This window comes from Symphodus melops, assembly GCF_947650265.1.
Source record: "Symphodus melops genome assembly, chromosome: 9".
Classification (NCBI taxonomy): Eukaryota; Metazoa; Chordata; class Actinopteri; order Labriformes; family Labridae; genus Symphodus; species Symphodus melops.
The window spans coordinates 22,345,395-22,361,109 of NC_136699.1; the positions used below are offsets into that span (position 1 = coordinate 22,345,395).

The 15,715-nt window shown below is 43.9% G+C and overlaps 1 protein-coding gene across 3 annotated transcripts in view; it reads right to left on the bottom strand.

Annotated features, from left to right (window-relative positions):
* Positions 1 to 12,772, bottom strand: part of LOC306829860 (mitogen-activated protein kinase kinase kinase kinase 4) — a 50,843-nt gene extending 38,071 nt beyond the window's left edge. For all 3 annotated transcript variants that reach the window (XM_079353054.1, XM_079353055.1, XM_079353053.1), the window contains exons 1-5: positions 12,578 to 12,772; positions 11,469 to 11,534; positions 3,454 to 3,510; positions 1,163 to 1,288; positions 950 to 1,060 (exon numbers count right to left, since the gene is read on the bottom strand). In XM_079353054.1, the coding sequence (XP_079209180.1) occupies positions 950 to 1,060; positions 1,163 to 1,288; positions 3,454 to 3,510; positions 11,469 to 11,534; positions 12,578 to 12,634 (417 nt within the window). In that variant the 5' untranslated portion in view covers positions 12,635 to 12,772. The remainder of the gene's footprint in view (positions 1 to 949; positions 1,061 to 1,162; positions 1,289 to 3,453; positions 3,511 to 11,468; positions 11,535 to 12,577) is intronic.
* Between the last annotated feature and the right edge of the window lie 2,943 nt (positions 12,773 to 15,715).

Below are 15,715 nucleotides of genomic sequence, written 5' to 3' on the forward strand. Positions count from 1 at the left end.
GGTTGTCATGGAGACAAGACGGACGTGCCGTACATTTCTTCTCAGCGCACAAACTCTTCATGGAAACGCTCCCAAGTGCACGGTCAGCACGTTTCTACCAAGAAAACCCCGCGGTGGACACGAGGCCGAAAGTTTCCTGTGTAACAACAAAAAGTCTTCCAGCGTGTCTAAAAAACTAAACTGAAGTTTTATCAGCGCTCCATGTACGGAGGAGAAATGTCCTCGTCGTGGCAGCCGTGCTCTCAAACCTAATAACCTTTTAAAAACAAGAGTCTTACATTCGGGACCAAACAAGGGAAGTGAACCGAAATGCATTGTGGGTAGATTTAGCCGTCTGTTTCACCAGACACAGGAGAGAACTTCATCTCCATGTTATTGATGAAAACATCAACGGCAAACTGTACCGCACTACGGGACGCCATTCTTCCGCTGTCGTGAACTTCTGACCGGAGGTACATGCTGCGTTCAGGTACTCCTCGCTCTTCCGTCGTCAGCGTGTTGTCGTACTTTCAGTTTGGAAAGTCAGAATTTGAAACAACAAAAAACAGCGTGGACGCTAAAAAGAGAATGTGTATAATGTCTCTGCTACAAGTCATATCTCAGCAAAACATAAATAAAAGAACTGGAAAAAACAAAAATCTTTTGCCCGCCATGTTGATGACCGTTACTTCTTTCCAGAGTTTCCAATTTTTTATTTTTTTTTCGGGTTTGAGGAGGCGTTCAGGAGCATTTCACAACTCAGAAAGTTGTTTTTCAGATGTTTCGACTGTTCCGTCTTTCTGCTCTTTCTCTGTGGAGCGGGTCTTTCATGAACAATGTTTATTATGATTATTTTAGGGTCTTTAAAGAGGTGACATGTTTTTAAAAGGATGCAGGTGAACACAGTCCTTATAGAAAAAGGTTGAATGTTTTCTCTCTGACCCCGTCGTAGGCTCAAGTCCATCCTTACCCTGAGCACCTCTCGGCAGATGTAAGCGATCCAGTCCTCTTTCAGACAGTTCCCCTTCGTCTTCTTCACCAGGTCTGTGACGGAGCCGGCTCCACAGTACTCCATCACTAACTGAAGAGGAAGACAGAGAGAGCACACAGGGACCAGTGAGTCCCAGGTGAAGGTGACAACAAGTGGTGTTGTCTTCCTGTTGAAGCAGAGAGAGATACAAACCCAGAGCTGGTGGTCCTGTCCTGCAGGACCCTTCCTGATGAACGCTCCGTAATAAGTGGCGATGTTCCTGTGGTGGGAGTAGCTCTTCAACATGTTGATCTCCAGTTTGATCTCCTCCTCTTCCTCCTGAACAACACAAAACATCCATGTTATGTCAGAGAGGTTTGCTTAAAGCAGTTTAATGCTTTACTTCACTACTCAACAGTCTGACTCTGTGGAAGAACACATCAGGCTCCAGATTAGCCTGTTAGCCTATATTAGCATCACACATCAGTATAGTGACTATCAGTATCGGCTCATTATATCTTCCATATGTTAACTTGATTCTTTTCTTTATGCGCCCTCACTGTGACGTGCAGCCTCTCATCTCTAAAGATCCAAGACAGAGCAAAGAAAGAAATCAGCTGATGGATTTTTGTCTCCCTCGTATCGGCCCCTAAAATCCCACGTGGGTCGGCCCCCGACACGTCTTCAAGGTTAATAATGTCACGTCCCAATACAACGTTTTCACTTGCGATACCATACCGTTGTCGGAGCCTTGAGTACTGGCCGATAGCGATACGATATCAGCACGCATCATACATCCTTCTATGACTTATATTGTAGGGTGAAATGTTAGAAAAGGCTTGATCCAGTGGACATGAGAAAAACTGACCCATTTATTATGAACTGATTGGCTACATACATTTTAACCGACAACATAATAGCTACAGAATTCTACAACTGAATACAATAAATAAAAAAGAAATTAGAAGACCCTGAAAAATAACCTAAATAAATCCAATAACAAGAAATTCCACTTTTAAAGTGCAAACTATTTAAGTTCACTTTAGTCAGTTTGTGGTGGGAACAACAGAGAACTTATGTCAGAGATTTCAGATGCAGTCCGATAAAATCTGATATCGGATCATGTTCAGATAGAAAGCTTCTCTGATAAGACTGTAAACTCTTGATGAGCTTTCAGCCAGCGGAGCGTAAAGCACGATCAGTCGATTTGTGTTTTGTTTTGTCACCATGAATCCAGGAAGTGACTCCTCCAATGTGAAGCCTTAAATCTGTGCTGGGCCTGAGTCGAGGAGGAGGGAGACGGGTTAAGATGGAGGATCTGTACGTGTGGTTGAGAGCTCTCACTGACCTGCTTTAAATCTCAACAGGACAGACGGGAAGAAAACGACGAGGCAAAGATTGAACCTTCACCTCCATGTGAAGCGCGAGGCCATCTGCCTCTGTGTGTGTGTGTGTGTGTGTGAGTAACAATGACAGGGAGAAGGGTGATAATAGCTAAGCATTTCCTGCCTCACAGTCCCAGACAAAGAAGTCCCATCAAACAGAAATGGGCCAAACTGTATTCTGTTAAATAAAAGACTTTAATCAAACATTGATTTTCTGATGGCTTCAAATGTCCGAGACAGAAAAAAAACAAAACAGTTACAGCAGCAACTCCAACTGGAAGAAAATGAAAACAACGTTTGCTGATAGTGCCCACGCTGTGTTTCTCCTGTGCAGCAGGTATGATGGTCACCATGGTAACACCTTTGGTTGGTCATACAATAAGTTGTTTATGACGCAGAGACTGACTTCCTCATGTTCAGCGTCATGTGAAATGTTCCTTCAGAGACTCTACATTCTTGTTTCGGCCCAATCAGAACCACAAACACAGAAACCTTCTGAGGGAAACAGCGACCTGCAGCATCGTGCTTTAAACGCCGCTCTTACTGTGACGCCTGTTAGGCCCAAAGCGTGTCCAATGAGACCTTCACAACCTGAGCGTTTGCTCCCACGCTGCTGCTGCAGACGTTTCCTCCTGTGTTCTGTGCGCCTTCAGTTTTAAAATCTAAATCTGAGCTGCCCACACACAACATAGAAACTGTGTAGTCATCTCTACTTCCATTTGTCTCGCCTCTTACACCATACTGTAAGCCTAGTGTTGCTCAACTGGCGGGTCAGGACCCAAACGCGGGTCGCGGAGCTGTTTTCAGCTGGTCTGAATGTGAAAAAAAGACGATCAAGCGCTTTTGAAACGTGTCGGATTGGTTCCATCTCTTTGTTCGGTTTTGGTCCAAAATTAAAAAATCAATCTGATTGCATGAAAAATATTTCTATTCAGAACAATCAACACTGACGGCCTCAGGGTCCGTGTGAATCGTCCCCTGAGAAGTCTCATCAGGTGGATGTCATCGACATTCACTGACAGCTCGATGATGACCTCAGAACACTTGTTGATGTGTTTCACATTTAGAGAGAAAGAACACAAAGGAAGAAGTAGAAAGAAATCGTGGATAACTCGGTACCTCTGTGACTTCCATGACTTTGATCGCTGCCAGCTGGCCTGTCTTGACATGACGACCCTGAAAGGATACATGAGAAAGAGTTACCACACAAACACAAACACAGAATATAAGGCCAGTCTGCATGTTTCAGTCTGTTCCTGTAAACAAACACATACAACAGGAAGCAGACAGTCACGTGACAGTAAACTTTTTGAAAGGATGGATTTCCTCTCAAATCTAAAGATCCTTAAAAAAAACAAAGAATACGATTTGGACATTTATACAGAAACTCCTGATGTGTGTGTGTGTGTGTGCTGGTTTGTATTATCTGTGTGTCTTGAGGCCTTAACATGAGCTGGCTCAGCATTCCAGCTCCTGGCTGCTGCCGAGGGATTTCCTTCCTCCCAGTATTTTAAACTTTCCATTGTCCATCAGACATGAGGTTCACAGGCTAACACGCTCCAGCAGTGAGGACACTGAGACGGCAGCCTCTGACAGATGTCTACCTCGTTTCTTACAGCAGAAAAGTGTCTGATTACAGAGTTAACATCGCACCTTCCACCCAGGCACCAACATGAGAGCAGCCCCGACATCATCAACTATTACGGTTAAATTCACTAGTTGTCTGGACTTTAGCTCCGATCAGCGACGATCAGCGCGTCGGCTAGTTTTCTCAAAGATACGTGCTGATAAGATTTCATCTCTGCATCGTTATATTACGCTAGCAATTCTCCTTCACCAGCAGAGGGCGCTATAAGGGTTACAACAATCAGATCGGTTCAGCCCTGCAAGCCACTCATGGTTAAAGTGTGATAACACATCGACTCCTTCAGTCTTTAAAAGGATCCTAAACACCAGTCCTCCACTTCTCTCCTTCCTGTTTTAAAAACAGAATCCACATCCTTCTCAGACGGGGGCATTCTTACTGTTGACAGGCCTCTCTCGTCTTCGAGTCTTCAGACGACTTGAAGCACAAAAAGCCACACAGGTTGAAGCGTCTCATACTGAGGCACACGACCGTCTCAACAAAGTCAGATATCTGCAGCCTGAACACAGCACTGACAGACTGAGTTTACCTGAAGTTTGATACACATCCATGTCTCTATGACAACCGTCTGTATGACAGTATCATCTTTAATTAACTGTTCATATTTCAAGTTTACATACAGTTTTCTGAAGCACAGCAGGCCATTAAAGCTGATTCTGATCAGACTCAGAGCAAAGAGGATATGGATATAAGATACGGTCCGTAGGCAGCAAAGCTACAGCGAATGTCAAACATTGGAGACAGCACTTTGACAGATTTTCAACGTGAGCGCTCGGAGCGGCCCTGGGTGCTGCACTTTGTCTTTGGGCGCTCAGAAGAGAAAACGTGGACAAGTGAAGCCAAACCATAGAAGAAGAATGACCCTGCAGATCCTCAGTGCAGCCTTCAGATGAATGAGTGCACTGAAAGGCTGGAGGAACTGACGGACACAGAACAGTATCTTTCATAATGACTGAAGTGGCTTGAAGTGAACCATCATCATTCAGGAAGGGATTCATTCATTCACAGGTACAAAAGGTCCTGAGGCTCTCTGCATCCATTCATCAGATTCAACCTTAACAAACATCTAACACTGAGAGAGAGAGAGAGAGAGAGAGAGAGAGAGAGAGAGAGAGAGAGAGGAGAGAGAGAGAGAGAGAGAGAGAGAGAGAGAGAGAGGAGAGAGAGAGAGAGAGAGGGAGAGAGAGAGAGAGAGAGAGAGAGAGAGTAGAGACAGAGAGAGAGAGAGAGAGAGAGAGACAGAGAGGGAGAGAGAGTGAGGGAGAGAGAGAGAGAGAGGGAGAGAGTGACAGAGAGTGATAGAGAGAGTAGAGAGAGTGACGGAGAGAGAGAGACAGAGAGGGAGAGAGAGTGAGGGAGAGAGAGAGAGAGAGGGAGAGAGTGACAGAGAGTGATAGAGAGAGTAGAGAGAGTGACGGAGAGAGAGAGACAGAGAGAGAGAGAGAGTGAGGGAGAGAGAGAGAGAGAGGGAGAGAGTGACAGAGAGTGATAGAGAGAGTAGAGAGAGTGACGGAGAGAGAGAGACAGAGAGGGAGAGAGAGAGAGAGAGAGAGAGAGTGATAGAGAGAGAGTAGAGAGTGAAGGGGAGAGAGAGTGATAGAGAGAGAGAGAGCTGTAGTTCAGGTGGTGTTCAGTCAGGTGAAAAGGGGAAAATTGAAAACCTTGTCATGAGTCAAAAAACTGGCAAGATAAAGTGTCTCTATAAGTCTTTAAGCTCTGATGTATGACAGGACTGTGTGTGTGTGTGTGTGTGTGTGTGTGTGTGTGTGTGTGTGTGTGTGTGTGTGTGTGTGTGTGTGTGTGTGTGTGTGTGCGTGTCTGCTCCATAAGTCAGCTGATATTCAGGTACAGACACAAAGGAAGGAGGACTTGAATAGAAACACCACATCTTCTGTGCTGGCTCATCTTTGCACACAGGCAGGACAGTGGCGGGACACATTTCCACATCAGCCCGTGGGCCATGGGACATGTTGAAACCTAGATGACGACTGATCATTTCAACATTTGAGAAGTTTCCCAGAAATAAAACTCAGCAGTTCTTTCATGTAAGTTATTACAGCGCTGCATGTTGCAAGGCCTGAATCCCAGCACAGGATGACAGGAAGACACAACCTGTTAATACAAGAGGCAGTGGCACACAATACAGTAATGCTTCATCATGCTGATGAACGTCACACAGTGTTTGCCCTGCGCTGTACAGGTCAGAGCTATGGGCTCTCTCTAAGCATTAAAGGAGCGGTATGTAAGAATTCAAACTAGGATCAATGTTGAAGATGCAGAAAACAAGAGAGAGGTTAGAACGCAGAAAGGTTTAGAGCTGGCTAAACACTGAAGCTACAAGTCGTTCAAACTTTAAAAGCTCACAAGCGTACGTTCACGGCTGGGGCTCAGTTGGTAGAGTCGTCGTCTCTTAAGCTGAAGGTTGAAGGTTTGATCCCCAAGCTCCTGTGAGCAACATGTTCATTGTCCTTGGGCAAGACACTTAACCCCGAATTGCTCCCCCTGCTGCGTCAGGTGAATATGAATGTGCTTCTCTGTGCCTTTGAATTGTCCAACGGGGATAAATAAAGTTAAAAAAACCCCCCTCTGATGTCGATAAAATGAAGCGAATGCAAAAATGCAAAGAAACAAAGTTCCTTAAGTTCCCACTTAAGACTGGCTGGAAATCCAGGGAATCCCCATCAGCTTCCATGTTAACACAGCTGATGTTCACACAGCCAGATAAAAGTGTGTTTTTCTGCATCAGCACACACCGTACAAGTTTCATCTGTTTTGTAAGAGCTTTTTCAGATTCATCGCCTCGGTTGAAGTGACTGACAGGTGGACGTCCAGAGGGCTCGAGGCCCGCCTCAGCTCCAGCAGACTGTATGACAGTGGAGATGTCGTTTCCAATTTGTCGACCACCGTTGTTGCGCTTCAGAATCCCCCGTCAGAAAACAACGGGTGACATCACTGAGAGCGCGTTTTGTTACAGTCTACGATTGTTGCTTATCCATTTACAGTCGCGATGCCTTGAGTGGATTGACTCTGCTCGTCAGTCAGTGACAGTGCTGAATCCATTCACACCTTCAGCCGACTCGACCAATTAACCTACCAAGGATTTCTATCAGAGGAAGCCAGGGAACCCAGAGGGAGCACGAGTCTTTACGGTCTTGTAAACTCCAAGCAGAGAGGGGATTCCAACCAGGAACCTTGAGGGGACATCGCTAACCACTAAACCACCGTGCACTCCTGTAGTGCACACACAGCACTGCATGAAGCTGGTCCACAGCTAAAGCCACGCTGCACTTCACTGAGCTCGTTGTTAGCTCTGCTCGCTCCCTCAGGTTCGTTGGCGGGGAGACGGATGACGACAGCTCGCTTAGCGGCTCGCCCGACTTCACGGCAGTGTGCTCGGAGTTCCTGCTCCACTTTTAATTATCCTCTCACATTTACAAAGTAAAGAGAGCAGTGCCTTGTGAAGATATTCTGGTGCACTTCCCCCACATGTTTAAGACTCTGGGACACACCACAACAACACACACACACACACACACACACACACACACAGGCAGTCAACACAAAGCCCAGCTCTGAGTGTGGCGGGGGGCACTTTCCTCTTCTTACTCTATTTTCATCGGCCTCTCTCCCTCTTCCTTCCTCTCTTCCTCTCCGTCGTTTTGCCTTTCACCTCTGCCTTCCTTCCTTTGGGTCCTTTCTCACTCGCTCTCTTTCCTCTTCGTCGTCCTCTTCTGTCCTGATTCCTTCGCCTGCTCTCTTTAAAAATGACTTGAAATGAATCCTCAGAGATTTCAATTCTGTTTTTAAAAACGGAGTCGTACAAACCCTGGAACTCGAGCCCGACGGACAGCCTCCAACATCGGCATGTCACGTGACTAACGGCGTCGCTTTATTTTCTCTGATATCTGCAGACGAAATCAGCTTCATGTAACTCAAGTAAATAGTTTGATTCATAACTGTTCTTTTGCACTGATGTTATTCTGGCCTACAAAAGCTGTTTAACTATTAACTATTCTTTTCCTGCGTCTAACTTCCTGTCCCCGTTGATCTTCTCTGTGATTGACGCAGCAGTATAAGACGTTCTGATCCGACATGTGAGTGCTCACAGGAGTGTTTAAGCTCTGCTCTAGTCAAACAGCCTGTCTTTACTGCCGAGGATTCTCCTTCTCTGGCTTGTCAAAGTGCTTTCACACCGCAGGTCACACCTACACTTTCACACGCTGATGGTGGAGGCTGCTGTGGAAAGGGAACATCAGGTGAATCTAGTGGAACCACCTTCATGATACCTGCTCTGAAGGTGGTTTGATATCAGAAACATGGCTCTCTTTGTCTTCTAGGTTGAAATCACACGGGTTGGTTTTGTTCCGGATGTGAGCAGCAGTTGGTGTATGTCCTGATTTTGACATTGTTTGAAGTCTTGTCAGGACATCAGTCATCAGTGAGTAGTGTCAGAAGGATGATGTGTGAGTCACATAAAATAAGGAAGTGATCCTTTCAAACCGGTAACATTTGAAGAAGTCAAAGTGGGTCACGCCAGCTGTTTGACGTCATGATGTCAGCACGCTGTCACCTTCAGGAGGGGCTTTACTGAGGGGCACACACTTTCGTAGACTTTGTTGTTGTTGTTGTTGTTGTTGTTGTTGTTGTTGTTGATCATCACATGACAACAAACATCCTATAAGTGTTTCCAAAGCAGGGACAGGCTTCACTGGTGTCCTACTGCAAACTACAGGAAGTAGTTCACACCAATACTCACACAGCTGGCTCAGCAGCGAGGTCAATGTAGAGCTCTGTCTCCAGCTGAAGGACACGTCTTTAACATGCGAGTGGAGGAGCTGGGGATCCGAACCCTAACCTCCCAGTGAAGAGGCAACGACCACTGAGCCACAGCAGCCCCTTCACACAACGTCAGGATGCTAGAAATTCATTTTTTCACTTGATGAAAAAACAGATCCAGCCATTATCTATTTCTCATGACTAATTTCAGAGACATGCTCTCATAACACCTGATATAATCGATAATGCATTTAAGTCAGCGTCCGCTCTTAACCCCCAACACAGTCCTACGTTCAGGCTGCAGCTATCTGTGACATCACCGACACGGCAAGATGTTCTCTTCCTTCAATATACTCAATATAATAAACAGTTGGATCCATGATACAGCATTTATATGATTATAATATAGCTACTGTAAGCTGTATGGAGGGCACAGCGACTAATAGAAGGGTTTTCTTTATTTTTTAATATTGTCCACTTTTTAGAATTATAGTAGATATTTAAAACAATAAAAATAAAACATCTGATTTCACTTGTGTTATATGCATATATAGGTAGGCATCCACTTTACTATTTCTATTGATATGAGAAATTCACGTCCAACATTTAAGCATCAGCCCTTTAATCAAGACGATTTTGTTGAAGTTCATTTTCTTACAACAACAAAGAAAAACCAATCTCCCCGGTCAGGTCGACCGTTTGCACGTGTCGAGCGTGAGAGCATCATTTTGAAACAAACCCTCTCTGTCTGTGACTGCCTGTCAACTCACCCTGCACTACAGCGCGCCTCCAACGTCACTCGTCTGCTCTGCTCATCCACCTCTCACAGACTCACTGTCAATTTGGGAAGCTGGCAGCTCTGCCTTTTCTTGCACTGATCAATGATGAAGCAACAACATGAAGTGTCGCTGATGATTCGCCTTGCTGTCAACATATCACGCAGCACACGGCTCAGTCATGATTCCTTCTGAAATAGATGTTTTATGAGATACAGTCGGGTCACTGATCGGAAACACGGATGCACCACGCGAGTGTTTTTACTCTCACTGCGTCTAATCAACACTCCACTCCTCCATCTTGATAAGCTTCCAGTCGGGATTCTTGCCTCGTTGCCTAACGTCTGTGTTGGCTGTTCTGCCTCTTATTCACTCCACAGCAGCCTGCATTGTGGTGCGTCGTCTCATTCACTAAAACTGATTTTGTGTCTCAAACAGGATGATCCAGCGAGACGTGAGACAGATTAGTCGGTCGAGCTTCTAAAACCTCGGTCAACATGAGTCAAGAGAAGAAAAGCATTTTTCCGACTTCAGTTTATAAACAGGTTCATTATGATTCACTGTCTTTCACAGTATTGTTGTGTTATACTGAACACAATGATCACTGATTATTTAAGCTCAGTGTCTCTGTTGCATCTTTTGACTGTCTGAGATTATCCATCCTTTCATTATCTAGATCGCTCTTTCCTCTTCAGGGTCGCACAGGGGGTTGGAGCCAATCACAAGGACACATCAAACATGCAGCTTTACGAGCTGAGGATCGAACCCCTGACTCTGCCCACTGAGCCAAAGCTGCCCCACATAGGCTGAGAGGACACAACTTCCACATGAACGGGACAAAAATCAGCAGGGGTCTCCGAAATCCACACAGACCAACGATGTGACTGACTACATGAAGTCACCTGAAAAAACAATTCAAATATCTCGCCACATAAATCCCATCTTCCATTGTTTTATCCAAATCAAACTTTCACAAGAGGAATCATTTAAGGGACATCCCATTGGCCGGCCGCAGGAGCACATCTGTCTTCCTCTGTTCTCCAACACACGCCGCTCGGCTCTGCAGCCCGGTGCAGCTCTGACAACATTTCTCCTTTTAGGAAGTCGAGAGGCAATCAAGGCACACCCACACATGCACACACACACACACACACACAAAATCACACACACATGCACACACATGCACACATACGCACACACACACATGCATGCATGCATACACACACACACACACGCTTACACACAGACACACACACACACACACACACACACACGTGAGAAACCATCTGTGGAGGGATCAATCTGTAAATCTTTTTGATACTTTTACACCTGAGTCTATGTGATATTATGGGAATACCAGCCTAAGACATTAAAGGTGATCTGAAGTTTTCTTTGTGTAATCCATATGACTGATATAGATGTAGTGCAGACCTGCTGCTATACAGCTCTTCCACACACTGTAGGTGTTGCAAGCCACAGTTTGTGTTTTTGCAGCGAGGACACAACCAGCTGCACGGACCTAAATAAGACGAAACACCTCCCTAAACCGCAAAGTCCTCAAACACAAACAGATACTGTGATAAGGAAGTGGGCCCCACCCAGGCCCTTTAAAAGATGCAGCAGAAGCAGTAGCAGAGTGTGTGTGTGTGTGTGTGTGTGTGTGTGTGTGTTCATGTGTGCATTTACAGGGTATTTCAGATGAATGGCAATTTCACGTCTGTTTTTCTTCAGACTAACTGGAAGTTTGTTGGGTAAGTGTTACCAGAAGTGACAAGTGCACATGCTGGCCCTGCATGTTTGAAGGCTGCTAACCTTATAGTGTGCATGTAAGATCTTTCAGCTCGTCGTGTGAATACGTTTAGATTACATGTACAGGACATACATGTGTTTGAAACAGTAACTTTCGAGGGACAGAAAAGCATCACGAGTGTACCCACCTTGTACACCTGACCGTAGGTTCCATTGCCAACCACCTCCACCAACTCAAAGATACCTGCAGGGTCCTGAGAAAAAAAAACAAAAAAAACAATGAAATGTTGTCAAACGAAGCAAAGATTTCATTAAAGTAACACTGCAACAAGTTCACGTCAGGTAACAGTATGATAGTGTCAACACTGTGCGAGCCACAGGGGGTGAAAACACAGCTTGAAAACAGTGAAAGATGGCGTCAACGGGTCATGCCTTCGCTGGGTGTGTTTGCCCATTATCACTTAAAAAAACATTAAATATCAAAACATAACAGTCTGGGTGGGCAAGGGGGGGGTCTGACTGTGTTTTTGTTTTAATGGCCCTTATCCTCTTCCGTTCATTTCTTATTCAAATTTCAGAAGAAGGTTTAACGGTGCACTCTGTAGTTTTGGTAGAGAGATGTGAAAGTTGTGAAAGAAGTGTCCACACTCGGGATATGTTCATTACTCCACACACAAACTGGAAAAAGTGTTCCCTGTAACACTGAAGATGAAATGCAATGTGAGAAGTTGTGGTGCAACAACGAAACCATAACTCTCTTTTCAGCTCCAAACAGAGTCCCAGGCACCCTGTTTTTTTTCTTAGAGTGAACTTTGTGTTTTCAGTTAGAAAATTAAATTGTTACACATATCCAATGTTCATATTTCCCTACCAGATATACACACTGCACCTTTAAAACATTCACATGAACTTGGACAAAAGCTGTATTTTTTAACACTGGGATTTAAAAAGTGAAGCTATTCACACTTCCCTCTCCTTAAACACTCTTTCTGTGTTTTAGTATGGAGTGTGTGGTTTTTGAACATGTTGCATGTTAACTTTACAGTCAGCAGCCTGAAACAGTAAAGTTAGACCAAACGGGAGCAGACAGAAATCGTGCCAGGCTGTGTAAACATCATAAACAAACTTCAACACGTTTCCTTTTTCAACCTGCACACATGAAGCTTGTGTCGACCGTCGCTGAAAAAGAAAAAGAAAAAGAAATCTCGACAGCTCCAGCCCTCCTAGAAACACCCAGCACATCTTCCCACAGAAACACTAGTGAGGAAAAGCGCAGAAACAGAAAAGTTGTACTCACTCTTAAAGCAGCGAGGTCAATGCTGTCCAGACTTCGAGTGGTGTTTTCTCTCGACATTGCGGTCAATAGCTTTTCGAGGTTGATAATAAAAGTAGACGAGACATGGACAGTTATAATATCCTCACTGAAAAACTAACGGGATTGTTCTTCTCGTCCGCTCCATTCTGAAGTTTAGCTCGCGCAGCCTCAAGCGCGTCACCGTGAAAACAAACAACTTCCGGTTAATCCTTTAGAAATAAGAGTATTCGACAGACGACCTCAAAAATGTTTCACAAAGTTTTGTGGTTTATTTCTAATTTTTTTTCTTTTTTTTGGATGAGACCAGATAGAGAACTATTCGTAAACAGTCATGCCTCAATGACAACAGTTTTGAATGACTTTATAAATGAATTTATCTGAACTGTTTACACTGTTCACAACTTGTGGGCTTTTACTTCCTTTCCCCGTGCATTTTTATTTAGATAGATATTTTTTGTGTTTACTCATGCTTAGGCCCAAATCCTAAACGGACATGGCCTAGCTCTGCTTTACTGTCAAACAGCCATAATCATGTTTTACTGCAACATCCCCGGGTTTGTCAGCATTTGTGTCAGAAAAGCTGACACAAATGCTGTAAAGCTGTCAAATCTTTCCATGTGTCCCTGTTTTCGTTTTGGTGAGTTATAATTTCTTAAGGTTAAAGTTAAGAGTTTTCCTCCTCCTTCCCCTCAGCTATTATGATACACGTTAAGTTACAAAATAAATGTAAAGTTCAAAGTTAAAGTGCATGATGTTGCAGTGATGAAATTGAAATTAAAATATAATACTTTTATTTTATTGTATACTGTCAATTATTCCTGAACTTATTCAACTTACAGATGTAATTTGAGATGCAACATTGAAACTGTAAAAAGGAGGAGATTGATGTCAGGGCATTGTTAGGACAATTAGTTGTGAATACTGATCAAAATGCTCATAATCTCGTGCTCGTGCATCAGCACGTGTCATATAAATATAATATCACAACCTGTTTTACACTCTTTCTTATCCTAATTTAAAACATTTGTATTTTGTTACGGGTGTTCCCCATCTCCCCCAATGTGTTCACATGCTCACAGGTGAAAACCCTGTGAGAGTTCCCCAACAATTAAAGGTGAACAAGGTTCACAGGTAGTGTGGGGAAACAGCATAACAACAAATAAAAGGACTACAATCACTGAACAGGCCTTTGCACCTCTGCACACATCTGGGCGTGTCATATGTGGAGATCTGGGGCAGCTGCGGAGTCTTCTGTGGTCCAAGTGTTTTTATCAGACACAGAACGATCTAAATGGTGATGAAAAAAAAACATCAATGAAAACTTTATCAGAGCCTCTACCCATTTTTACAAAATGTCTGTTTGCACTGACAATTTACTGAAGTGTAAAATAGATTCCAGTCTCCTGACTTCACCATTGACTCACAGTCAGCATGGTGAAGTGGGGTCATTATGCGGTGGGACACACTCACTTGGGTGTGTGTTTGAGAGTCAGCGTGTGTGTTTGTGTGTGTGTGAGTGGGGTGTTGGGGGGGAAACAGAAACAGCAAGACTATGCTCGAGTTGTGTGTCAGTGTGAGACCAGGGGAAGGAGCGAACGATGGTAAGCGAGTCTTTTGCACCCGCTGTATGTGTTTTTGTGTCTTTAAGTGAATGTTACAAATTAAGAGTGAGATTGGGGGGGAGAGAGGATGGCTCTGAGTGTATAGTGTGTGTGTGTGTGTGTGTGTGTGTGTGAGGGTGAGTTTGTGTCGCAATAAAGAATGGTCTCTCTGTGGGTAAGACACAGTGGCCCTGTTCACATCAGGGTCAGCTGCTTGAACACACACACACACACACACACACACACACACACACACACACACACACATTTCTAGACTGGTATCCAACCTAAACAAGACAACATTCAGAGAAACAATCGGATAAGAAAATCCCAGCATCATAGAGGTTGTTTGTCTCTCTGTTTACACCTCATCATTTCTTTCTTGTCATGTGGGTTTCTGTGTGTTTGCAAATGTATTCTCTGTGGGGGAAAAAAGTTTACTTTTTACTTTCTTTAAACCATTTCCTGGGAGGGAATACTTGTACACACACACACACACACACACACACATAGATCTGTATGTGTGTGTATTTCGAGTGCATCTATATCCTGCCTTGTCTGATCAGATGACACTGTGAAAAAAGTATTCATATCTTAACAGTGACATCATCACTGATATCAATCAGTGTTATTTATATAGCACTTTTTATACATATAAAATATAATACAAAGTGCTGAACATTAACAGCTATTTAAAAAAAGCTATCAGTGTAAAATCATTAGTGTGACACATTGATTTTTTTCTCTATCGAAGCGTTATACTACATCCTTCCCTTTATGCAATCATGAATGGCTGCTACTTGTTCTTGTTGCCTTAGAGTTTCTATTTATATCTTCCTGAAATCTCTTTACCACACAGCTCAAAACATGTTGGAACATGTCTAGAAGTTTTGTGTTAAAAGGTTATAGGTTTGGGGTTCGATCCCCAGCTCCTGCAGCAACATCTGTCCGTGTGTCTTTGGGCAAGACACCTAATTGCTCCTGCTTATTAATCTGTATGTATGAATGGGATTAGTTACTTCTAATGGTCACTTCACGGGTGTGACCTGTGGTGTACATGCTCAAGTCCAATTACCATTTAGATCACAGCAGACAGGATTTTGGACAGACGTCTCTGGGTTATATGGTGGGTCATAAACTGAACTGAACTGTGACTGTTCCACCAGATGACATTTAAATTAAGTTAAAAAAAACTTCATTTGTCCCAGGGGGGCAATTCAAAAGCAAACCAAGTATTAAAAAAACAAACTTTATATGCTCTCTATGGGGATATAGGTCAGGAACTGAAAGACCTGAGCCCAGATGCTTTGGAACCAAGCAGCAACCTCAGGTCTTGAAAATGAGGCTGGCTGCAGAAGCAACGAAAGTCCTGTACAAACCCCCCCCCCTCCAAAAAAAACAAAAACAAAAAAAAAACAGCAGACAGCAGTTTAGAGCCTGATTTAAAAAGTGAAATAATCTGATTAGCTCATGTCTCAATGCACAGTACAGGGAGGGATTTTTTTTTGATAACTCATTT